Source organism: Strix aluco, chromosome 1, assembly GCF_031877795.1.
Source record: "Strix aluco isolate bStrAlu1 chromosome 1, bStrAlu1.hap1, whole genome shotgun sequence".
NCBI lineage: Eukaryota > Metazoa > Chordata > Aves > Strigiformes > Strigidae > Strix > Strix aluco.
In genome coordinates, this window is record NC_133931.1 from 151,412,948 (window position 1) to 151,439,516 (window position 26,569).

The following is a 26,569-nucleotide window of genomic DNA, read 5'->3' on the forward strand; positions in this document are numbered from 1 at the left end:
AGTACAGGGGTTAGGCAAATATTGCTATTACAGGTCACACAAGAGAGTAGCAGTATTTGAGGGTGGTATAAATCAGAGCCAAGTTCCTCCACATGACAATGACCACAGTGTGGAACACAGGAAGTGAAGATAGCTCCACATATTTGGGAAGGAGATAAAACATGTCTCTGTGCTCTTTTGGAGGCTCAGGAAGGTTTCAGCATGGATTGGCTTACCATTTCAACAGACTTTTCCTAACTCCAGCAGAATGGGAGCAAATCTGGTAACTCTTCTGCACTTAGTCTGAGCTACCCACTTGTTGAGGTACTATTAACAGATTTGCCATGTTTTTGAAGAATGAGGCCACATGCTAAGAACAATTTTCTCTTTTTGTCTTACCTTTAGGTGTTCCCTCCATGATCTTCAGTGTGATTAGCTTTATGAAACAACTCCTCCCACACTGTAATCTCACTACAGTCTAACATTTCTCATTAACTTCCGTCAGCATGACCAACAGTCTCCTGATCTCTATCAAAAGAAAACATTCCTCAGTACAACAAACCAAATTTATAGAAAGCAGTGACTTATCCTTCATAAACATTCACTTTATTTTATCAAGTGGTAAAACCCAAGTGTAATACAAAACCAGAGTAATTTTTCAAGATATATTCATTCCAAAGGGACTTTGGCAGAACTAATTCAAGAATGTCATTGTTACAGTGTTTCGAAGGGCTATAGCCTTAATTTACAGCAAAATTAGAAAATACATCTGAAGGTGTGTTGCCCTATTTGAAGAATGAGACAACAACTTCCAGAATTGGTGAGGGAAGCAGGGCTTCAAAAGGAGTGCCAAAAAGGAGGAGTCATTCCAGTGTCCTTACACTTTATTCTATTTGAGAAGTAATGAAGCATTTTACACAAACAGATCCCAGAAGCTACAAAAATGAGGATAATGGCTGTTTACTTACCTAAGAGATGTGTTTCTTTTTCTTTTCTCTTATAAATGCACAAATAATCCACCTCTATAGAGAAGGAAGGTGAGACTTATGGAAAGAATGGACCATGGACCTACAAGAAGCCTACAAACAGCCAGGCTGGCTACCATGGAGAACTGGCAGGCAATTTGCTGACCCAACAAGGCTCTCTGATATTGAGCCATTCTATCTCCTTCCAAAAAGACAGCAAGGCCAAGTGTTAATTTTGAAAGAAAAATAATTTGTGGTTTCAAATAGCTTTTCAAACGCACTCCTTTTGTTATCTAACCTTGATTGTATATTCTGATCTGATCATATAAAATCTGTGCTTCAGGGAAGTCTGTAAGTCCATGCTGTTCTTGACATTAACAACAGAAAGATCCTACTGGCAACACAAAATAAAAAAATCCAGAGCTACATGCTAGTTAAAACATGCAGAACATGCTGGGCAATCCTTCACTAATTGCATTTTCTAATATGGCTATTGCAAAAATAGTTCTTGTTCTTATTACAAAAGCTGGATCAGAACAATCAGATGCAACTAACTTCTGAAAATAGTACACACTTCTTTGCTTGAAGAACTAGGTTTTCTTTTTTTTATTTTCTCACAGTGGATAGGGCCTTTGCCAACAGCCTTGTTGCCCACAGATCATTTCAAAGAGAACCAGAGTAGTAGATGAGATGCAGAAAATTTTGACATTCTAGATTCCTTTCCTTGGACCAGGCTTTTAAAATGGATGCTAAACCTATGAAATGTATATTCCTTTTTGGAAGCAGAGCATAAGCAGATGACTGCTACTCCATAAGCTACAAAAGAATCAACAGAATAAAAAGACCCCTTGCCCTTCTAGAAAGAATCTAAGTTTCAGAATTCTCACTGCGAAAGCCCTTCCTCTTCTCAGCAGGGCCCAAGCAACAATTCCTGTGCTTCCTAAGCCAGCATAGGAAGCACAGTTCATCAAGAAGAGTTGTAGTCAGATTTCACAACAAAGAAGTTCAAACACATAGATAAAAGTAAATTATTCCCTCTAGTGAAAAAATGCAACCCCTTTTACCACACCATCCAAACAAGGGTAAAAAGTCTTCCAACAGCACGAGATGACTAGTTCTAGCTGCTTCTTAATGCAAAGAACAAGCTTGATTTTTCCATATTATCTTAATGCCCATAATGGACACCAGCAGAAAGCCTTCGCAGGTCTGGCAGCCCTCATAGGAGAGTTAGTGCAAGCTATTTAAATGATTCATCTCAAAACCACACAGCTGATCATCACACTTCCCTTAACAAGAAGTAATTAAAAAAAATGGCTAAAAGAAAGCAATTAGAGAGGAACATTTAAGACTCCCTCTTTATCAGTATTAGACTTCTAACAAGATTGTAGCCTTGTCTGCCAAAACCAAATTTCTAGGCATCCTCTCTTCTATTGTGAACCTGTTCCTATTTCTTGTTTTTCTGAACTTGTGCCAACTTGTGTTGCTTGAGTTGCTTTTAATGATTGTTTGCCAGATATTTAGAAGTGGAAGTTCAAGAGGTGTAAAAGTGGTCCCATTTTTCTCCCATCAAAGGCAAGGGTAACTTTTCTGCTGGTTTCCTAGAGTGGATAAGGTTCACATAGATAATGCAATACAGAGCTGAGACATTCTTCATGATTCTCTTTAGCCTCCAGCTCCCAGTTCCTCCCCTTCTTCCTCACACAAACCCATCTCTCAAAAAATTTTCAGAACTGCATGAAGACCCTTCTTCTGTCCCACGTATTTGTCTGGTATGGGGGATCACGGAGCTGGACCCTGGTGTCAGCACTTCAGTTCAGCTATGGAAGTACATCCTAGCTGAGGCCACTGCACACAGAACATCAATAGAAGGTCCCCCTTTTCCATCACATCATCAGAGCGGGTCTTCTTCCCCAATGAACGTACCTTGAAGAGTCTGCTTTATGTTGAGCAAAATTAAATTTCAAATTTAATTTCCAAATTAAGATATTTCTATATAATTTTATTCCCCTCATCCCTATTCAACAGAAACCCAATCACACACATTCTTTGCAATGTTTTTTGTTCTTAGGACTATTACTGTAGAAACACAGAAAGGAAGATTTCCTTTATACCTTGATTACTCCAAAGAAAAATAAGCATCAGTGTTCATTAAGTCTGAAACATCAAGCCCAGATCTTGTATGAATATAAATTGGGGATGTCAGTGAACAAATAATAAAACACTCTAAAGTTGCACTAAACAACTGCACTAGCTGACTCACTTTGAAAAATCTGTCCCATAGTCTTTGGCAGGTATGAAACCATAAACAGTTTCATTTCTCCCATAGTGCAAGATATAGGTTCATGGCCTGTCACCAGTCTAAGTAAGTTAATTCTTCCTGTGTCCCAAATGAACTCCTTAGTCCCTTCCCACTCTCACAGTTGAGTGAAAGCACCCCAACATGGGACTGCAAGACAGTCTTTTGCTTTTGTCATAAGTGCTTCGAAATGGTGCTTGAAAAATGTATCATTTTGTTTACTGAACCCAAAACTTTTCTATCCCTTCTTCAGTTTAAAAAAGCTTGGAAAAAAAAATGATTGCAGATAAATCCAAACTAGATTAAGTGCTGATCTGAAAATTCAGTCAGAGACAGAACCTGAGCTGTTTCCTCATGTGAACAGCCTGGTCCATGACTGCCAGCAGCACTTCCATATTAGCTGCCTTGACTGCAATGACTTCACCCTTCCGGTGTGTAGGTTGTGCTCCACCAGCAGCAGTCACCTAAGGTAACCCTTGCATTCATTAAAGCATGGGTTCTTTTGCAACCAGTCCACTTCAAAGCTAATCCAGCTATGCTTCAGCAAGCCTACAAGATAGATACATGCACTTAAAATGGACAATTGTGTTTAAACTAATTCTACTTAATGTCATAATTTCATAATTAAAATATATGCCAGTGAGCCAAATGAACATAAAGATGATTCAAATTGTTTAGGTCCACTTGCGTTATAATGCTTGGACAACTGTAACTAGGTTGATTTAGGAATGATTTTTTTTATTTTGAAGCAACTTTTCCCGAAAAGGGTAAGGATTTAATTGTTGCAGAATATAACAAGTATATATATAGCTGCCAAAGGCACAGTGGAAATGGAGACAATCCAAGACGAGCAAGGATATTTCCAAATTAAATACGTGCTATCAACATACTTATAGATTGCCTACAGGATTCCTACAGGACCCTGTCTTAACCTCTATGGCACATGAATGAGGGTATCCTTCCATTTTGGAATGTGTAGAGATTTATTTAAGATGTTGTGGTGCCCATTTTTTTGGGCATAAAATAATCTCACTAGCAAAGTATAGATGCCAAAGGGAAGAGCGAAGCCACAGAAAGCAGAACTATTTGTCATATGCTTGGTCTCAGGTTGAAATATAATTTCTTAAGACACATTAGCAAAGATTTTCTATGAAATGCAGTTGCTAAATGCCAAATTGAAAATGAAGATTTTCAAATATTCTAGAATGATGCCATCCAGCATCATAAAAAATTGAGTTCATGTCTGAAGTGAAGTTACTATAAGGGTTCCATAATAATGAGACTTCATTAGTCATAGTCACTCCTCAAAGAAACACAAGAAACCAGGAAATCTTATAAAAACTAATCATTTATGAATTTCATGGTAAGGCCTTAGGAAGGGTGAGAAAAAATTCTGAGAGCCAACAAGGATTCCTTGATTGAAAAAGCTTAGGAACCACCTATCTAAAAAACTACACAGATTAAAAAAGTAGGACATGCATTCTTGATTTTTTGAGGCATATTAAAATATTCTAAACAAAGTATATTTTATGACCTTCACTCTTAAATAATAGAGGAAGATGATCAGCTTACATTTGTTTTCAGAAAGACAAAGTATTATATATTTATGACATATGGATTACTCTCTTACATCTTCTGCGTAGGAACAATCACACCAGGAGAGACTAAAAGGGAGGGTGGGGACATAGCAGTAGAGGAAGAAAGAAGTCCAAGTGAGTGCTGAAAACTGGGCATGGACCAACAAGAGGGATGGGGAAGTCTGGGAGCCATGGTCCTCCTCCCTTTAACTCCTATCCATCCGATGAAATGGATACCTAAGGTCATTCACACAACTCAGAGAATAGATCACTTCAGGCTTAGTGGGGTTTAGGGCCCTAAAGACCCTAAAGGTTTCTGGTAAGTTGTAAAATACCTGCTGTAGAGAATACTGTTGCAGAGAGCTCAAAGAAGACCCTGAGACAGGTTTGGGTATGACAGGAATGGGATGACTTGGACAATACACAGAAGATCTGAAGTTTTAACATTTATAGAATTCTATTTATAGGTGTCTGCAAACTAATTCATTTACTCAGAAAATCCTTATGACATCAAGCCTAGAAATATCATTATTTTATAGACATGAAGTCAGCAGAGGCAAGCTGAGCAATCTTCTCAAAGCCAGTGACCTACTGTCAGAAAGAGTGTTCTTAACCAGTAATAATAAAAATGTGAGCTCCAAGGCTTGTTCACAAGAAACTTCTTCAAGAATTGAGGCCAAAAACCAACTTGACATAAGCAGTTACAAAAGGGGAAGTATAGATAGACTCCAAGGATAGAAGAAAAGCAACACACACAAATTGAAGAGCAAATAACTGCTCAGCAAGGAGCTTAAAGAACGTATTTGATTTATTCAACTATTTTATCTGAAGGACTGGTAATTTTAACCTACATGAAGAATTGTTTGAAATAATCTTTCTGATTTCACAGTGACAATGTAGAAGAGGAAAGAAAAAAGGAGGGGAGGGAAGCTAAAAAGAGAGCTAACTGAGCAGCAAAGAGAAAAGAGAAACAAGATTGCCTGGCTCCTGGTTCCAAGTTCATCCTCGTGGCTATGCCATAGTGTGGAAAAATTTCAAGCCCTGAGAAGTGGAAACAGAACAGGTACATTGAAACATTAGGAATGCTTAGCAACTCCTTCGTATTTTAACCTCATTCTTACACTCCAAAAAATATCACAGAGAAAAGGGAACTGAATTATGATTTGATTAAATAGAATGTAAACAGTAATTTGAAAACAAAGAGCGATGCAATTTGTTGCGTAGTCACACAACATTCCTCTTGGATTTGAAATTCACCAGCAGCAGTTCCACCCCTTTTGAAAGTACAGCCTGACGTCTGGGCTGTTCAGCCTGAGCAGCTGCTGGAGCTACGAAGTCTTTTTTCATCTTCTGCCAGGATGGCAGTGATACAGCTTCCCAACCCATCTAGGATCCTGTGCTTTTCTTTTCATATTATCCTCATTCTGCTTCAACAGACTACTGCTGAAAGAGAACTGAAGTTTGTAGTTGTAGTAAGTAGATTTGTCTTCTATTTTGCTGCGGGGAAAACAGGGAATTTGATATGGCTGTCAAATCAAACAAGGTGTGCAGCTGCTTTGCCTCTTTTTAGACTTAGAAACAGCTACTGCTGACCTTTTGCTTACTGAGTTTAAAGACTTTACTTAAAGAAGATAAAAATGCCTCTAGTTACAAGAATTTTCATTTCCCGACCCCTAGTTATTATTTCAAGATAACTGAACAACTTAGCTTTGTGGTAGACGCATAGCGCACAGGAGTTAAGAGATCTGAGGTCGAAGTCTACCTGTTCTTTCTTAATTTAGTTGACACTGATGCACAGTCTGAGAGCTGGCGATTATGGCCTACCTTCTTTGTGCTTGGAAGCTGAAGCTTATGTTGCAGAAGTTACCATGAAAACAAAAGTATTTTTCATTTCAGAATAACTAAATTGGTACAGCAGTATACTGAGAAACAGAAAAGGGCATTTTTATATAGAGATTTGAGATATATGTTGCATTAACTGCAGTCAGGTTGAAAACAGACTGTAATCCTTTTTTGATGGGCCATCTCTTATTTTAAAGTAACTAGGCACTACTTCAATTTACCTCAGGTAAAAGTTTAATTCAATGAAAGAGTTTGGATCATGAAGGTTGTATTGTAGTCCTTTTCATTCTAATTTCTTTTTTTTAATAAGAGGTATACGATAAAGAATAGTTAGTCTAAAGGGGTATTTTAAATGCAAAGATGTAGGGATTGGAATTCACATTTATATATAGGAATTTTAAGATCTTCTTCTTCCACCCTTCTCTGTTTGAGACATTATGTGCACATATAGGTAACAGACGGAAGTACTGTGCCCAAAACATATCATCTAGCTCTAGATAAAAATATTTCATACTTAGTTGTCTATTGGCTGCCCTGTAGATGTGCCACTTGGAGAGAGGCCAGCATGCACTGGAAAAACCAGTTCCTACGCCTGCTGAGGCTTATTGCTCTATCAGACACTACACACAGCAGGGACTCAATGCTAATTCCAGTAACGTTCTGTGTATTGCAATATACTTAAATGTTGTTTCAATGATAACAGGGAGAACTGGACACACAGATGAAATCAGGCAGTCACCAAACCTTGGAGAATTACCTCTTTGAAGGGAAGGAGACTTTTTTTGAAGGGAAGGAGACTTTTATTGAATTGCAGCTGTTATTTTGTTCTAACAAGCAATGGTTTTGCAGGAAGAGTTACAGGAAATGCTCACCATTATGGAGACAGAGGCTTCCTATCCAAAATTAGCTACTTACCACAACGATGCAGCCACCTTCCACACCTACTAAAAAAAAAAACAAAACAAAAAACAAAAAACAAAAAAAACAAAAAAAGAGAGCACTTTATTTATAGGGTATCTTATCACAGTTAATGTTAAAATAATAGATAAATTTAATTTAAACAGACTTCCTTTTATCCCTGATACTTTTCCTCAGACTGACCAATCTGCCTGATTGAATTTTCATGGGAACAGAACAGTCAGCATAAATAAATAGGATCAAAATTGGCCCCAGAACATTACACTGATATAATGGGATATAATGAGGGTATGGCTACAGTCAATGTAAGTCTAAAAGGTATCTTTCTGAGATAATTCAATAGCCATTTTCCAGCTGTACTCTGTAAGTTGCTATTACACCTGAAAGTATTACTGCATTGTGAAAATGTCATAATGACTTTTTAAAATTTTCTTAGCAGAATTACACAATATAAAATGCATCTACAGGGGGGAAAAAATGACAAATGTTCCCTTTTGCTCACTTACAGAATTGTGCTATGCTCTGGGGCAGTGTCTTGATCTGTCCTCACGATTTCCATCTTTGTGCTGATTCTGTGTGTTTTGATTACTGGCCACAAGTCCTTTTGGCTGAAAAGTTCTAATTCAAGAAAATTTGTCAAAATGTTATTTTAATTTTCTTTCTTAAGTATAAACATAAGCCTTCACCATAATTCTTGTGCACTGGATTTAAATTAGACATAAGAGAATAGGAAATATCTAAGACCATCAGGTACCCAAGTAAAACTGAAATATTGATTTATTGCCTCTGTATAAGGAAGTTCTGACCTGTAACTTCTGCCTCCACACAAGCACTCATTTTACCTGTCATATATACAAAGTGGTGTGGTTTCAGAGGTACTGTGATTTCATCATGTCTTTCTTCTTGTAACTCAGGATAGGAAGTGTTGACTGAACATGTTATCTACTTGTCTAATCAAGCCAAGCCATTTAAAACCTTGACTAAACATGCTCAGTATTTCTGCATCTATGAATTCGGCAGCAGCATGACTGGTTTCATTTCTCTCTTGTTTCTTCATTCCTATTGCTGGCTTCAGAATAATAAATCTTTTTGTTTGAAGTTGAGTCTGTCAATAAAAATGTCTGTAAGAGTCTCACTGTAACTCAGAGGCAGATAGTTCACTATAATTCATGGCATTTCTGAATGAAGATGTTATATATACTACACATGCCATACTCTGAGTTCAGCCTCTCCTCCGCACCAGTTTTTCTGCAATATGATTTTTCACCTGACAACAATGGAAGCACATGTTGACCAAAGTCTGAGTCATGTGGCCATTTTGATCTGAAGTGATCACCCTCACAAAGTTACAAAGAGTGAATGGGAGAACCCAGACATCAAATCTGTTTCAAAGTTGTATTAGAGTTGAAGGAGGGGGTACTTCGTAACTATCCATCTACTGCTTTTGAGAACTGACTGAGGTGAAGCACTTCAGATAGAAGTGCTGAAATGAATATACCAAACAGGTGAGCTTTGCTCTTTTTGTGTACATCCTCCTTGCCCTCCTTTCATTCTTGATTTCTAGTGGTTTTTCACCTTTTATGATGCCTTCTGTTCCTTTTCGCTCATCCTGCCATGTTCTATATCTTCTGAAAGGTCAAGAAGGCAATCTGTAGGCCAGGAGGAATAAATGCTGCAGCACACATATTTTTAAATTAATTTGAAGGATCAATTCCTTTTTAACAAAATCCAAATGATGTGTGTTGAGAAATACATATTGATGAGCAAGGCAAGATTTGTAGGGATACATTTTCTTTCCCTAACAGTATCAGGTGTTCTAATGAAAAAGATAAATTTTCAAATACACAAGCTCTTCTGAAAGTTTTAAATTAAAAAAAAAAGTCTCCTAAAATGTAGCTATGACTGAACGAGTTAGCCTTTTAGGTTAAGTGGTTGTTGGTAAGGGCCTTATTTCATTTCCAACTGCAACTGAAGCAAAGTCATTTTCAGAAGTAGCAAGCAAGAAGGAGGTTTGAGCACAAAAAAAAATCAGTTGGCTGACAAGCTTAGTCCTTCAATTCCTAAAAACAGGGTTCTGCTCTTAGAAGTATTTGTTTCTTTCCTGCTACTTCCAACTTAGTGTTACTATCATATTTATATGTCACTGTGCAATGAAGATGCAGAAATACAAATGAGGAACTGAACTTTTTTCTATTTTGTGTGGACTTAAAGAAGCTGTGCTGCTTTTTAGAAGAGAACACCCTCCACCGCTTCCATTTATTAAGGTTACAAAGAGAGAAAGTATTTTTCTTCACATCTGCTCTCACATATCTTTTCATATTGAGTATCTTTTGATCTTGATCTCCTTGCTGTCTCACCTCCGTTCAGGTAAAATACGACTCTGTTCTGGCTTATTGAAAGTTTTTAGGGGTTGACTGTTGTGACAGTGAAATACACACTGAGGGTTATGTTGCACATTAAGTATAAAGCATCATAAACCAGTATTTAAAATTTAACACATTTTCAGTAATTTTTCACTAATAAAAAGTGCATATTTATTACTCAAGTGTTGATCCATTACTACATGTTGCCTAAAAAAATAGTCATTTAATCATGTAAGTCACTTTGAGCAACTGTCAGTTACTCATAAAAATGCTTTTCTGTGAAGCTGGATAATATAACAAGAAAGTATGCAGCTACATTGTAATTGGGAATTTAACCTTCATTCTTTACAGAGGCATCAGCTTGTCCAGAAAAGCTAATGAATCCTACCTGACACCTATGTAAGTCAGCATGTCAAAACACCAAGGAAATAAGCAGTGACACAAAAGTCCTCCTCACTCATTTTTCTTGCATGCAACTGAATCAATCACCAGACAATGTAACTCTTTCCCTGTTCTCCCGTTCACTAGAGGTGGACTGAGAAATTATTATAAAGAACCAAATAAGATTCCAGATTAGTAAGAAAAGACATGTACAGAATTAAAAATTGCATAGAGAAGCAAAAATAAAATAATTAAGAAAGATTTTCTGGACTATTTTTCTGTACTTGAACTCAGAAAAAAAGGTGTTTTTTTCTTGAAACTGTGCAATTTCATGTTGATCAACATGTTGATCATGGTGAAAAAACCTCCTTGATTTGCTGAAAAATATTTGTTTCAGGTTGGCCATATCTTCAGTGAAATTCAACCAGCAAAGCAAAAAAATAATAAGCAGTTTTCTACATGGTTCTAATGGTAACATCTACTCTAGCAAACCTTGCTGTCTATTGTAGAAAATGAACAGAGGGAGAAATACAATTATATTTGCCTTTAAAGGATAGTATTTTCTATCTCTGAAGTACCTGCTCTAGCACAGGTTAGTGCACATTAGTACAGAAGGCTGATGAAAAGGGTGTGTGTTGTAATTAAAACATTAAGCCACACTGCTTGTGTTTATTTTGAAAAATATAAACACAAAACACCTCCCAGTGGGAGTGGCAAACTAAATAGCGTGTACAAACCTCTCTAAAGTTTGGGCAAGAATGATGTGGCTTAATGAGGCAATGGAGAGTATTAATTATAATCAAGCTATATACTAGCAAAGTATTATGGAATAAACGTCATTTTATGAACAAATATACCATGCTTCCACATTGTCATTCTATTCTGCAGTCAGGAATGAGGTTGGATATGTGAACATTGGTACAAAAAGGTAACTTTTGCAACAGTTTGGATCAGCATCCTAGAAGATTATCTGGAGCCCTGTGAATTTGTATTCCAGCATTTCCTTTCATGTGTAACTTTTTTTTCTAAGACCACACATGACATACTTAGGGAGGGTAATTCAGAGTTTTTCAGAACTATTTAATCTAGGGTTGGCACTTTCTTCATATGCTGGAGTAAAAATATGAAAAGGCTCATTTAAGGTTTCTGATGTAAAAATCATATGATTGTATGTATCGTACTAATATTCACCATGCTGGAGTGTCCAGGGTAATAAAGTGAACAGCCTCTTTGCTCTCACTGAATTTAACAGAAAAAAAGTCCTACAGACTTTCAAAAGTATTTTCATACATGTATGCTAAAGTATTAATAAATATTAAGTAAACAGACAGTGTAAATGTTTATACTATTTCATCTTTATATTTTAGGATGATTGAGAAATCAAACATAAGATCCGTGTGTACATGGAGTTACTTTTAAAGATACTACTATGAAAAGAGCGGTTACCGAAAGTTTCAAATGTCTATGTCAAAGTAATAAAACCACATCAGTAATCAGTTTAATATTCAGAGGCTCTGAGCGTCCAAATTTAGTCAGATTTCTTGTCCAGGTGCCTAGGTATGGATGTCATCTCAGCATTAACATCTTGGCTGATTCATTTTATGTTCTAGGAGGAAGAATCATCAGGCTCGTGCCCATTAAATTCCTAAATAATTATACCTATACTTGTGTGTAAAGAATGCACTCCCATCCTACTTGACTAGGTTTCTGCATACTCTCCCATGTTTTAATTTGAAAAGTGGCACTGGAAGTATACTGTATGCTTGACTTCTAGCTAGGTAAGAAAGGAATGTTAACAGTAATTAAGTCTTTTTTTCTATTGGTAATATTGTTAGATTTTCCGACATGGTGACCGAACACCAATTGTAAACTTTCCAACTGATCTACACAAAGAAAGTGAATGGCCCCAGGGGTTTGGACAACTTACCAAGGTATGTTGACTTTCTTAGAAGCTCTTATATATGCTACTAAAATAGGAAGTAGGCAGATTTTTTTATGTGTGTCTCAGAAACATTAGCAAATCCCAAGTACTGGTAGTTGGTATTAGCAATATCCTGTAATTCATAAATATTTTTGCAACATTATTCATCCAGCTACAGTTAAATTGAAATCTTGTCCATTGTAGCTTTATAACTACCTTCCTAAAAGCAACAACTTCCTGATAGTGTGTCTGCATTCAAACAAGTGGCAAGTTTAAACACTGTCTATACTCTAAACATTGATGAAATTCTAATGACCATTAAGCACTGGGCCCTGTGACAGGGTAAAAGAATGACACCTGCCCACCAGGTCAAGTGATGAGTCCACATCTCAACACCTGACTGGCAACTTCCTACTTACAAAACAAAGGAAGTCTTGCAGGACAAGGCTTTCTCTGAGGACACTCTGTCTCCTAATAAGGTTGCTTTCAGCCCAGAGTTTCACTAGGATGCCCTGAACCTACTTCTTGCTCTGGCATTTTGACATCAAGCCTTAGCTCTTTAACTGTTTTTGAAATTCTGGAGCAAAGAGAGGCCAATGTATTTTCTAATAATACTTCATGTACAAGCATGAATCAGAGACAGTTCAGCATTTAGTGTGTGAAGTGTGGCTTCAAAGATGTGTAAAATTCAGACACTCAGGCAACACATTACTCTCCCCAGGTACATAGCTTATGTTGTAAGAAGAAAAAAAGTTCCTGCTTTGGCACAGTATTTTTTGGGGAGCTTTTTGCCATTTTATTATCTTTTCAGCAACAGTAGTAAGAATGTACTTGTTTGACAGCTGAAGGTTAAAAAGTTCAGCCCACAGCTTTAGAAATGAATAACAGAAAGGACTGTACAGTCTAAGACAACTGCAGGTGCACCAAGGTAAAGGTGGAAGGACGTTACTTAAGGCATGAAATGCAAGCCACAAATTTATCAGGTTGATCAAAGAGAGCAATGACAATAATAAATACTAGGTTATCAATCATCCTTTCTCAGCTGTCACTAACTGTCGCGGACGGAGTGATACACTTCACTCATAAGAGAGAAGTAGTAATGTGTTTATTGATATAAAACAGTGATTTAACAAGGTTTCATAGTAAATGCAACACTGGTTCAACAAGATTCGATGGCAAGGTACACCTGATCATTTACTGCATAGAGGACAAGGTCAGACAAAACTGTCAGGGAGACCCTCCCATTGAATCACGAGGTTCAGTGAGAACCCCCTTGCTTTCTAAACTCCTTCTCAGAGAGGAGTCTAGGTGAGGCTGGATCCCCCCTAGTCCCAGACTTGGTCAATAGGTAATGTCTAGAGGATTATATGTGCACAATTAACCCTTTGTATCACTTAGCTAAGATTTCAAAGTTTCAGCACACTTATTCCCAATTCACTTACCGAGTATCTGATGTGATAAGGATTCTCTCAGCCTCAAGGAGTAGCCTTGAGAGACGTCCCTACTCAAAGGGAGATCCTGGTGTGCAGTCCGTGGCCATGCAGGAGAGCTCAACAGGCCCTGGGCTGTCCACTATTTATGGAATAAGATAATTGGCTTATATTTACATACCAACTACAGGTGTTTCTTCCAGATGTGACAGACATTGACCAGCACTGTGATTAGGTGGGTGCATTGTTCAAATTAGCCTTTGGCTATTGTGTTGTTATCTGTCTTTCCCAAATCCACTTTGAGCCCGATGCAGCCATCACGATGAGACACATCCATTAGGATCACCACTGGTGGTTTTCACTTGAGCAGGAAGGTTGGGGGTGGGGGGTAGGGGGGAGGGAAGCACACCACCACACTAATTGACATGCATTCTAAAGAACGATGTTATTCATTAATAACTCCAAGAGCATCTACGGAGCTACAGCACTGTGGAAACAGTATTTATATAGAATCAGGTGCATTGCCTTTCCTGTAGCAGATATTGGAGCCTTAACATTTCAGAATGTATCATTTTTTTCATAGATATAAACGAGTATTTCTGTTAAAAATTCTAGATCACCTACAACCTATGCACTACATTATACAAATGGTTAATGATCACTTAAAAACTGAATACTGAAGACAAAAAAAGAAAAGAAACTTCTACATTAAGATTCTCCAAACACCTTAATCTAATATTAATCTGTATGCTTGCCTTGCAGACTGGAATGAAGCAGCTATTTGAACTTGGACAGTACATGAGGAAAAGATATTCCAACTTTTTGAACAGCACATACAACCGGCAAGAGGTATATAACAGAACTGTCTGGAGGACATTCCTCTGGCATAACAGAACTACGGACTTGAGCTAGATAAAAGCACATCATCATATTCATTTCATTAATGGAAAAATTAAGGTAATAGAAGAACATTTCTGAAAGTCAGGCTTTTATGTCAAGGTAAAAACGCAGACTAGAGTCTAACTTTCAGCTCCTACATTCAGTTTGGGTCTTCCACTGCCTGGTTTTCCAGGACTGAACAGCTCCACACCACCAAATGAATTGGGAATTTATACATAGTGACCCTATATTGTTCTGCCCTGTTGAAAGGTGAATGCATATCCAGCCATGTGATGGGCCATGCTCACATACTTCATCCTGTAAAAGAGTGATCTAACGGTTGTTTGGATGTGCTTGTCACATGGTACAGATCCATTGTGGGGAAGATACCACTACCATTTTGGTCTATACATGAGGGATGCATTGATGGGAAGACATAGAAGTCTGTAGCTTTGCCATGCTTCCAAGAGTTGTTTATGGTTCTAAGTGCCTTCATTCCTGAGGTATAGCAGATGGATCGTAGAATCATTTAGGTGGGAAAAGACCTTTAAGATCAAGTCCAACTGTAAACCTAACACTGCCAAGTCCACCACTAACCATGTCCCTACATGCCACAGCTACACGTGTCAACATTCCTCTGAATCTCAGAAGACAGAGATCTTCTTTCTTTTAAATCATGCTTTCTCATTCTTCTTAGTTCAGTCTGAGGGTTAGATTCCAAACTGAATGATGCTTTGGTAATTCCATTTATGCAAATGTAGTAGGGCCCTAGAAAGCTGAGTTATGGTTTCACTGTTTTGAATTTATGCAAAATCATAAAACTGAAAACAAGAAGCCAGGATTGATGAGTTGGGTAAAAATTCCTTATTATTTTTATTGTTTCCATTTTATTTTTAACTCTTTGCCATTCTATCTTCAGTTTTACATTCAAAGTACGGATTACGATCGCACCATTATGAGTGCCCAGTCATACCTTTCTGGCCTCTTTCCACCAACTAGCAGTCAAATCTGGAACCCTGAGCTTCTCTGGCAACCCATTCCAGTTCATATTTTTCAAAAATCAACAGAGCGGGTGAGTACTGGCTGGACACTTCCTATAATGCCTTCAACTTTCCCAGAAGCAAAAAAGAGAAAAAAGGGGGGAAAAAACTAAAAATATTTTCTATTCTTTTTGAGTTTAATCTAATAGAAAACATCAACTGCAGCTACTGGCTGACAAATATGTCATAGGTCAACTGTAATTGCTGCATGAAAAATCTTTCTATAGTTGCAGAATACCTGAATTGTCACCCACATTACCATTTTCTTCAAGGTACAGCTCTAACATTTCTCCTGGCAAGGACACTTTTGGGCAGTATTATAGGGAAGTTGCCCTAAACCTTTATAGATAACAAGTGCTTTTCTAAGCATCAATCAGCTAGACAGACCTCCCCTCCTTGGCAAGTTTGTTCCATAGCTTATTCAAGGAATAGAATTTTCACCACTGTAGCCACTGTAATGACCTCTCAATTATTACTTTCCTGTTCTGGTAGCACTTAGGCACCCTAATTACAGACAAGGGCCCTTTCATGCTCAGCGCTATACAAACATTTAATGAAACCCTAGCACTTGCCTTGTGGTTCATAATAAGAGCAGACCTACCTGAATAATAGGTCTTGTAGGAGTTTTACCATATGTAGCTCTCTCTGCCTGAGTCAGATTTAGATTTTAATTTCACTGGATCCTATGACAAGATCTGTGTAAGGAACAGTGTGTTGAACAAGGGCAAAAAGTTACTGAGTGTAATGACAGAAAGGCTAATTTTCTTCTGCCTTTGAGAACAGGAGTTGACTTTAAGGAAATGTATAAAAAACCCTATTAAATAACTGCCTGTCCACTCACCAACATCAGAGGATGGGCTTTGTCATTAGTGGGTGGCCACACCTACTTCCCATTGGCATTCCTCCATTCTTGGAGGCCATACTTGAAAGCCGGTACAGAGACAAACGGTTTCCACAAACTGGGTTAGACACAATGTGATTCATCTTGAAACTTAACTCTCCCTCAACAGAAAAGAAGGCTGTCACTGTTATTTAAATGTGGGACACCAGGGGAAACTCTTTCACCAGAAGATGGAAAAAGCATCAAAGTGGTTAGAGCTTTGGCCAAATAAAACCTCAAAGCCCTTAGGGGAATCACAGTGTAGTGCAATGACCTGTTTAGAGAAGGCAAGCTCATTTGTGGGAATCCCTATTACCTCATCACTTCTGCAGCTGCTTCAGGAGTGGGTATTGATGTTTCACTGAAACACACCTCTGCGAAAACTCAAAATTCCTGTTAAATATGAAAACTGTCTGGAAAAAAATTGTTCCCTTAAGCCAAGCAGATGTTTGAGGGTATTTTCAAGCACTAAGCAACACAACGTGGGAAATTGAGGTCAAGTACAGTCCTGTAGAAAACCCTAATCACAGTTTATTTTTCAGCCACTGAAATCTATCAAGACCCAACAGGCAACTGCTTAATGAGGCCAAAGGGAGTGGCTTAATTAAGAACACCTAGAGGGGGATGATTAAGCCATACAGCAAGAGAAACATTTGTTATTGTGTAATTAAACAACATTCCCTACTTTCATATTGCAGCTTTGAGTCTTCACTCTCCAGTGTGCTGCTGTTACAGAAAAAATGCACCCTTGGAAAACTGTCCAAATGAAAGTGTGCTAGTGTCAGTTGGTAGCTGCTGCAAGCTTCATGTTGATAAATCAAAGACAAAAGAGATGCACTGGAAGTACAGTCTGCTAATGTTCACCCCAAGACAGAGTAGACCTTCTTGCACATACATAATCCATAGATAATAAAGTTAATATCTCCACTGTATATTAAGTCAGTTCCTTGACATGATTTGTATGGTTATAGGATAATATTGGTTGCTGGGTCAGAAAAGCTCTTGTGGTGTGACATGAAGTGCTGGACCAGCACAAGCTTATTTTGCTTATCATAACTTTTTACTGACACTCTGTGCTGGACCAGGTATCATCTGTCCATCTGCAGTTGGCATAAAGTACGTTTGCCAGAGCACAGAGTTTGGTGGACACATATGTATTCACACATGGTTCAGATCGAATATGTACTATCTGGTGACTTCAAAATACACTTGGAGTTATTAAAAGTGAACCATATCCCTAAACAAGAACAGAGCTATTAGGCTCATAGCTTTTTGATATTTCAGGAGCACAATTTATTTGTCACTCTTGTTTCGAGTCCTGTCCATTAATTAGTATTTAAAATACTTACTATAATACACTGCTTACCTCCAAAGAGATGAGAGCAGGATGTGTAGGTACAGAAGCAATTCAGATTCCAGTATCAGGTGGAGTCAAGCTGCATCTGGGGGGATTCAGAAATTAAGAGGGAAATCATAGCTTTTTAAATTTCTGATCATGGATCCTGATCTGTTTCTCAAAGCAATTCCCTGACAGACATGCATAATTGCTTTTTGCCAAAATCAGTTAAACTGAGGGAAATCAAGCTATCATAGACACAAGCAGCCACTGAAAAGTCAAGTTACCACAGTCCATTGCTTATGTTCACTACATTAATGAACAAGGTACCCAAACAAACCATTATGAAGTAGCTGTAGCATGACCATGTATCTAACAAATATTAGATCAGCATTCGAAAAACTAGAGGTGTGTTAATTAATTCTAGAACTATTCTAAGTTCTACTTTTCTTGTTTCAGAGGTTGAATTTTCCTCTGCGTGACTGTCCTCATTTTGATGAACTTCAGAATGAAACACAAACATCTAGTGAATTTCAAAATAGAATACAACCATACATGGTAAGACAAAATAAAAAGCAAACAAAATCTGAGAAGGAAAGTAACTAAGACGGAGAAGTTATGGAATTGCACTGTTTTCTTTTGCTAAAATGCAAAAATAAATAAATGCAAAAAAAATCATCCTGAGGAGTCTCTTAAAATCAGAAATTTAGGTCAATATGAGACTATTTAGAGCTGCATATAATTAAAGTTCCACAATCTGAGGGGGAATAAATTTCTGGATGTAGCAATTTCCAGCTTTATAGGGTTGCACAAAATCAATTCTAAAAAAACTGATAAATCCAAAACTTGGGAAGGTTTATGCTTTTCTGCTGTGATTTTCCGAAGCTGACACTATAACAGAGAACTAAAGCAAGCCCAACCATGCATACAGTCTGATTTATGTAAATTTCTCTGAAATGCATTTTGGATCCATCAGAAGACATGCTTCTGTTTTGGTCATGACACAAATCTTCACCATCAGGGATTCAGATTTTCCATTCCAGTGCTGCAGCAGGATGTAGGTGCATGGATGGTATACTTGCCTCAAGCAACCATGTTCTTGTGGATAATAATTGCTCCAGGTAGTAGTTATTGCTGCTCTCTTGTTTGCTACCATGCACTTTGCAACAGCACTACTGCACAAAAAAAAGCAGGAGTCCTGTGTTCCTCATACCCTGACTGCACCTGTACATTTTCTCTCAAAGTCACTTCAGGCTTAGTGCTTGGACTAAATCCAACATTTTCTTTTTTTGCTTTATTTCTAATTTTCTGCTAGTTCAGCTACTCTGGTCAGCCTCACTCATCTCCCAGGGAGGTGAACTATGACTTCATAGCTATCCTCTCTCTTAGCTACTAGTACGAAACAAGTAATACGGCAATTAACGAGTCACTTCATTCGCCTGTGGTAGCACATAGCAAGAATCCCTATGGGATTTGTTGTGGAACTATTACTTAGATATTCAGCTCCTCTTCAATGGCAGAAGGAAAACCTAGTTTTCTTTTCAATTTCTTTTTGCCTCATCCTGAATATTTGCCTCACTTCTCTTAAAGTTTCTGTTTTTTCCTCGCTTTTTTTCTCATATTCCTTTTCCCTTAGCACCTTCCTCTTCCTTATATCTGAAGGCTTGAGGTGACTGAGGTAGCCTGCTGGAGCAGTCAGAAGAGGGAGAGAAGAGTGCAGCAGAGAGCACCAGACTTATCCATAGCAGGGCTGAGAAAAAGCAGTGTCTGAAATAGCGATCAGTATCTTGAAATGGTTACAAAATGAAATCTGCAATCAAATCTTCTGCTACAATTAAAATTAAACACTACTCTGTTTCCAGGTTGGGTGATAATGAATCTGTATGCATATATGTTCCATATGTATTGAGTAGTTGTGGTATACTCTTCACTTTTTTCCCCCCAGGATTTTTTACAAACAATGGCAGTTAACACAGGACTTGAACTAAATAATCTTAAAATATTGGACAACTTCCAGCTCTGGAATACATATGATACTCTGCACTGTGAGGTAATAATAAGGCAATAGAGGTTGGAGAAGAAAATAACTCCTAAGTGAGGTTTTAATTAAACCATAGTAATATGGAAGGCATAGGAATGAATTACCTTCTGTCCTGGATTTGCTTTTTTTTTTTTTTTTTTTTTTTAATTTGGATCTAAATTCTAATTTAGTGCACTGGTAAAAGATAACCCAAAAACATGGTTTACAGCTTGGGAAATGGTTGTTTCCATTTGATCTTTTATCCTGAAGCACTGGTACCAAAATCCATTCCCTTTATTCCCCAGGTTTCCTTCCCAATAGGCTGCTATAGAATTATTTGAGTATGCTGCCTAGGATATATTTATGATTTTTAACGGGAAAATGAAATTATTTGCTTTAACCTATCAACAGGTAAACATCAAAATATTTAGATGGTGAAAATGAGAGGCAAGATTATGATCTATCAGTTAGACAATTAGGAGATGATGATTGGTCCCAGTGAATAAAATCAGACTGGCCCTAAGCATGGGATGATTCCATTTGGCCTTCATCATTATCAGCAGTACATGAAGGTTGTTGAACATACCCTCCACACACTGAGGCACTTAGATGCTATAAGACACTGTCACTCTTACAGGACTGGAGAGTGACACTTGTCTGCAGTGATGAAACTGGTGTCTGGACAACTGTATGGAAAAGATGTGAAAAGTTGGAGCTAGTTTATACCCTGAAGACCCTGAAGGGAAAAGGATAAGACATATCTCTGCAATCTTTCACACTACCAAACTGAAAACATATATCACTATAGCAAGACACATTATACCTACAAGAGATGCCCTTCACACAGGTGTTTCCCCTCTTCCCATTCACCCACTTCAGGTTGATCCCCATTCCCACAAAGGGTATTTCAGGGCATGTTGATGAGTTAAACCACACGGGGCAAAGAATTGCAGGACAGCCTCAGGGAGTCCAGATGTAGTAGTGTGAGGCTGGGCAACAGGATGATGGAAAACAGTAGAAGAAAAATACATTATTTTCTTTTCCTTTATCACTAGGATATTCACAATTATACTCTTCCTGTATGGGCCACCAAAGATGTAATTGACAAAATGGAAAAACTGGCAGAATTGTCCTTATTATCGCTATTTGGGCTTTATAAAACAGAAGAGAAATCACGACTACAAGGAGGTAATAAAAAAATACATAGCTCTCAGAAAAGAGGAGACAATGCTTATGATAACATGTAACATCCTGTCACCTTACTTATGCAAAAATACTGATACAGAACCTTGATTTGTAACTATGGACATGGGATGACATATTAAGCATGAAAATATGTGCTGAACATTGTCATTTGCATGGATGAGATACTGAAACAAGCTGTAAACATGAATGTCTTTAGTTATAGTTTTTTAAGAGATTAGGATTTTAAGAAAGATTATAGAAATCCAAGGGGAAAAAAGCAAGTCTTCATGGGCATGATCATTACCTGTCTGGCATTAGGTTAGTTAGTTCTGTTTCTCCAACATTTATTCTAATTGTTTCCTGATCTTTGTTTTTCCCTTTGATATACTGGTTATATATTGTTCCAAAACCTTGGCAACACATTGGTAGACCTCTGAAAGACTGATATAAAGACGCTCCAAATCATTCCAATCAGATTAGAAGAGGAGAGATTCAGGATATTCCTGTACTGCAAGAACTCAGGCTACTGCTTAGATCCAAAACTGAGGTGCACAGGCTATGCATATATAACAGTACTTTAGGACAGAACCCAGGCATTTATCATGTCCATGAGCAGGAAACCCAAACCCAAACAAGGAAACACAAAACATTCAAGTGAGATTGAGTATCTGCAGGCTGGACCATTTGGGGCTAGGCTTTATAATGCACCTACCCTGCAGTCTAGACCTAGGTACAGAATTACCAGCAGCCTCATTGTCTAGGCATGTACCTCACTGGATCAAGCCATATAGTAATTAAAGGCTCAGCCCTGCATTAAAGCCCACTACCTGGTAGCTGGCCATATCGTGTGGTCAAGACTTTTTTCCTAGTGTTCACAGGCAGACCAGTCATGCCCTCTTTCCCTAGAATGGTATAAATTGCTCTATGGGGAATTTCTGCTGCCTTTATCACATTGGCTTTAGAATATCTCTGTCTGGAGAAGGAGTATAAAAGAGCTTTGGAAAAATTAAGAATTGATACTGTGTGACTTGTTGGAAGTAACCAGTCAAAAATATTTCTTCAGCATCTAGAGAGGAGGAGGCTAACACAGCTGTCATTATTGCAACACTGCAAACAGGCAAAAAATGTTGGGAGACGAGGTCTCAGCATAACCAAACCGAAAGTGTCATTAGCCCCAGTTCTCAGGATAGTTCTAGATGATTTCTGCCACTTCACTTGACCTGGAACATGAATGATATGTTTCACTTCTGTAATATCTTCTCTCTAGTTATGGACTTGCAGTAAGCTAAAAAATTAGTATGGGGCCTGATTAGTTGTCTTCTATTTGATACTCAAAATCTTTTGCCTTTTTTGTTTCTATGCAAATATTTTTTCTTCATTTTCCCCTTCCTTCTTCCCATCTTTTTAAGGTGTCCTTGTGAATATTATTTTAAATAGTATTAAGCAAGCTGCAAATTCTTCAAAACAAAGAAAAATGGAGGTCTACTCTGCCGTGAGTATTTTCATCTTTCATAAATCTTCCTATGATTTTACCAGTAAAAAAACTTTAAAGAGAATAATCAGTCTCCCTGTAAGTTAAAGGAAAGAATAATACAATACAGTTCAATTCAGCTAACAAGCTGAACACCAGTCAGTACAAAAACACAGCAGGAGCATGGATCTCACCTCAGTTTCAGTCAAACTGTACTCAGTAAAGAAAACTATGTATTTTATCATCTTTTTTCTGCAACTTAATGGTGCAGTTTCTATAAGTTGCATCTTTCCTTAAGTGCTCCTAACCCAGAAGATGCTGGCACATAGCAGAACTTCAGCTACGCCTCCAAATCCTTCCTCTGCTTAAGAAGGGATGATACAGCTGTGGATTATTTTTATTTATTTATTTTAGAGGATGAAGAGGGCCATTTGGGTCAGACCAAGATCCACTTAGCTCATTCATTATCCTGTCTCTAACAGTGGCCAACGGCAGGGAAGAATGTGAGAATAATGCCAGCACAGAGTGATGCTTCCCCTGACACAACCTTCCAGAAATATGTGACTTAGGGACTTCCTGAGATAGAATCTGCGTCTGTGTGCTTAATAGCTCTTGACAGACTTTCTTACATCATTTTATCTAATAACTTTTTTAATGCATTTGTACTTTTGGCCTCTGCAACATCCTGTGGCAATGACTTGTGTGTTAAAAAAAACAAAGTACTTCCTTATTTTTTTTGAAACTTAGTACTGATTTAGCTCCTTCCTAGCATTTCTATTGTGAGAAACAGGGAATAGTCATTCTTTATCCACTTTTTCTGGGTCACTCATGAATTTACTATTTTCTGTCACACCTCTTCCATCTTTCCTTTTCCAAGACAGAGTCCTACCCTATTTAATCTTTCCTCATATAGAAACTGCTCAATACCTTAAATCTTTCTTCCTGCTTTTTCTATGTGTTTTCTAGCCCTACTATGTTCTTTTTGAAAAGGAGAAAGTGCATCCAGAATTTCCAGTGCTGCTTTAATGCCTTGGGGCCAAGTATACTCTTATTTTGAAAACTGATCACTCTAAAAAGTTCCAGATCCTGAATAACAATTAAAATGTAACTGTTATACTATAATATAAATAAGCCTAGCAAATATATATATGAAGATGCTTGCAAAATTTAGCCATCAAGGTATTTGGACTTCCTTCCTTCAGCTCCTCCTCCTGGGATACCCTGCAAGCAGAGGGATAATGGGGAGAGGAAGAGACTGCAGGTGGGTGGGTAACTGATTCCATCAAAATAGAAGCCAAACTGAGATTTTATTGTGTAAGTCCAGACACAAGGAATAACAATTTAAAAAGTTCTGGAGTATATGTGGAGGTGAGGAGAATAGTCTTTTACACAACTGTTTGTCTGGTATACTACATGAAAGAAGTACTTTGTATCTTCACTTGAAATGCCACAGGACATAAAACTATACTGCCTTAATCTGACCTTGGAACCAAAAAAAATCCTAAAGGAAGGAATAGCAAAATGCACCGAAAAACTAGATTTATTTCTCAGACCACATCTTGCTTTCTCCCAGTAACTATGTCTCTAAAATACTGCCAGATGATGTAAGACACATACTGCAGTAACTCTTTGGAAATGCCCCCTGTTGCCTGTATGTAAAACATGTTAACATGTTTTTCCCAATGGTGAATATGCTGAATAAGTTTTTATGGTCAAATTTACACAGGTTTTCATTTATCTTGATTTCTACTCCCTCTCTGCTCTTGTCTCATTACTCTGGATAAATGGTAGTTGACTTAACTGACTTTCAAGGATGGATTTTTTCTTTTTTCCAATAGCATGACACCACAATTGGGGCCCTCCAGATTGCTCTCAATATTTTCAATGGAAAACTGCCACCATATGCTGCTTGCCAGTTTTTTGAACTCTACCAAGAAAGCAGTGGGCAAGTATCTTCTTATCTATGAAAGAACAAAGAGAGTTTGGACTTTGGTTCCCCCTTCACCAAAATTATTTTCCACTCAAATATTGTGAGGAGATACAAACTCATTTTAAACTGATACTTCACTGAGCAGTCCCCAGGCACAAATTTATATTAAAACCAGGAAAAAATTACATTTGCTGCATGCGTGTATCTGTGTGCTTTGAAAGATAGAAAGAAAACAGGCCTTACCAACTGGAAGTAAATAGTAAAATAAATTTTCCTGATTTTTCAAATGATAGCAACATTTCCAAGACATCTCATAAATCCCAAGGTAAACCAGCTGGCTTAGAAGAGCCTGGTGCTGTTGCCATTCAAGGAGTCTTCAGAAGGACCTTCTGAGCTGACTGGTGATCTGTGCAGTAATGTAACCAACTTTGGCAAAGGAGGCTTTGCAGATATCTTTCACAAAGCCTCCATTCTTGAAGAACAGGTTCTAGAGTAGGATGTTAAAGCTGATTTCCAACACTGTCTCTAAATAGGAAAACTTCTATTTAAGAACCTTTTAAAAAAAATCTTTTCAATATTGTTAATCAGGCGATATAGCATTGAAATGCATTATCGGAACGACTCTTCAAAGGATCCTTACCTACTCACTCTGCCAGGATGCACCTCTGCTTGTCCCCTTGAGAAGTTTGCTGAATTAGTTTCTCCTACAATTACAGAAAACTGGTCAAAAGAATGTGGGAGGAAAGACAAAACGAAAGGTAGTGTAACAGCTCTGTATTTTCTACATCAGACATGGAGAAATTTTATCAATGGCTCCAAACTTCGTATCTTTCACATAATCGATAGATCTCCTTTTAACAAGTGTGGACCAGCTTTACTACGGACAGGGAAAGCTGACAGAAATTAAATTTCTCTGAAAACGTGAAGAGTAGACATGCCCACCAAGGTGAAGGCAGTGCTATTATTAGCATACTCACATAAAGATCTACCTAAAGACCATGGCCAAAACTACAGCTCCACTTGTTGAAAATGTCCAACAGAAGTATGGGTGTAGGTGCTATGCAAGGAGTCCTGTGTATGCTGCACACATCAGACCTTCTGTAGACGCAAAGCAAAACCAGCTTCCACATGCACAGTAAGATTGATGCATCTGTACTTCTGGCACACGTGCTATGTATTGAGGATACCTTAACCTCCACTGTACAGACAGAGTGCAGATGATCCATGCAGATATAGCAGCTATTTGCCTCAGACTACCAACAACTGACAGCTGATAACCTCTTCCTGCCTAAATATTATTTCCAAGAGGGAAATGAAGGGGAAGACAATACATGCTACTTTCCAATAGTCCTGGTATTTCCCCCTTCCTGCATATATTCGATGTTCTGCTGATCCCTGATGTAATTCCTCATTTTAATTAACCACACATGGTCCCTCTTGCCCTGTGAAAACCTAGGAGTAAGATTTACCCATGCACAGAAAGCTATCTATGCATTTCCAGGATTGAAGTATATGTTGTTGTACTTACATTGCATATGTCGGTAAACGCTGGCCATGTCATCTTGTCAGAACTGTGAACAAAATGTAACTATATTTCCACTGTACATATTTGTAATTAGACTGTTATCTCTGTATGTAAAATGATATACATGTGTGTCTTTCATTAACTCCATTTTCCTTTATTGTTTTTCCTTCACAGATATTTTTATCGGATTTGACATTGCTGTGGGCTTGTTATTCATTTTTGACCTTGTACTACTCTACCTCCTTTATCATTATGGACGCTGCAGGCGCAGAAACAATTACCAAGACATTTAAAGGGGAGGTAAAGAAATTGAAGGGAGAGAAGCTAGACATCAAGCAATCCTTTAAGTTGCTTATATCCATCAGTTTGCTCTGGCCAAATTAATCTCCAAAGCATATTCATTAAATTTGAAGAGCTGAGGTATCTGTGGCCTAGCTCCTAAAAGACTAAACATCTGCAGTGGGAAATACTGTTGAAATAGGTTATTGTCAAGAATTTACTTTTGCAGGAAGATGGAATTACTCCAATTTATATATTTAAGTTTTTTACTACTATTAACCACTCTTAAATCAACCAGTGGGGTGATGGGATGGAAAGGATGCTATTGCTTATGCTTTTTTTTCTATTGCCT

The 26,569-nt window shown here is 37.8% G+C and overlaps 1 protein-coding gene across 1 annotated transcript; it reads left to right on the forward strand.

Annotated features, from left to right (window-relative positions):
• The first annotated feature begins 6,175 nt into the window (after positions 1-6,175).
• LOC141934293 (prostatic acid phosphatase-like) lies at positions 6,176-26,312 on the forward strand. The gene is made up of 11 exons (XM_074849659.1): positions 6,176-6,289; positions 12,157-12,252; positions 14,435-14,521; positions 15,471-15,623; positions 18,267-18,365; positions 19,753-19,857; positions 20,883-21,015; positions 22,422-22,504; positions 24,322-24,428; positions 25,002-25,171; positions 26,113-26,312. Exons 1-11 carry the CDS (start codon positions 6,176-6,178, stop codon positions 26,229-26,231), a joined length of 1,266 nt encoding a protein of 421 aa, XP_074705760.1. The 3' UTR covers positions 26,232-26,312.
• Positions 26,313-26,569: the final 257 nt, after the last annotated feature.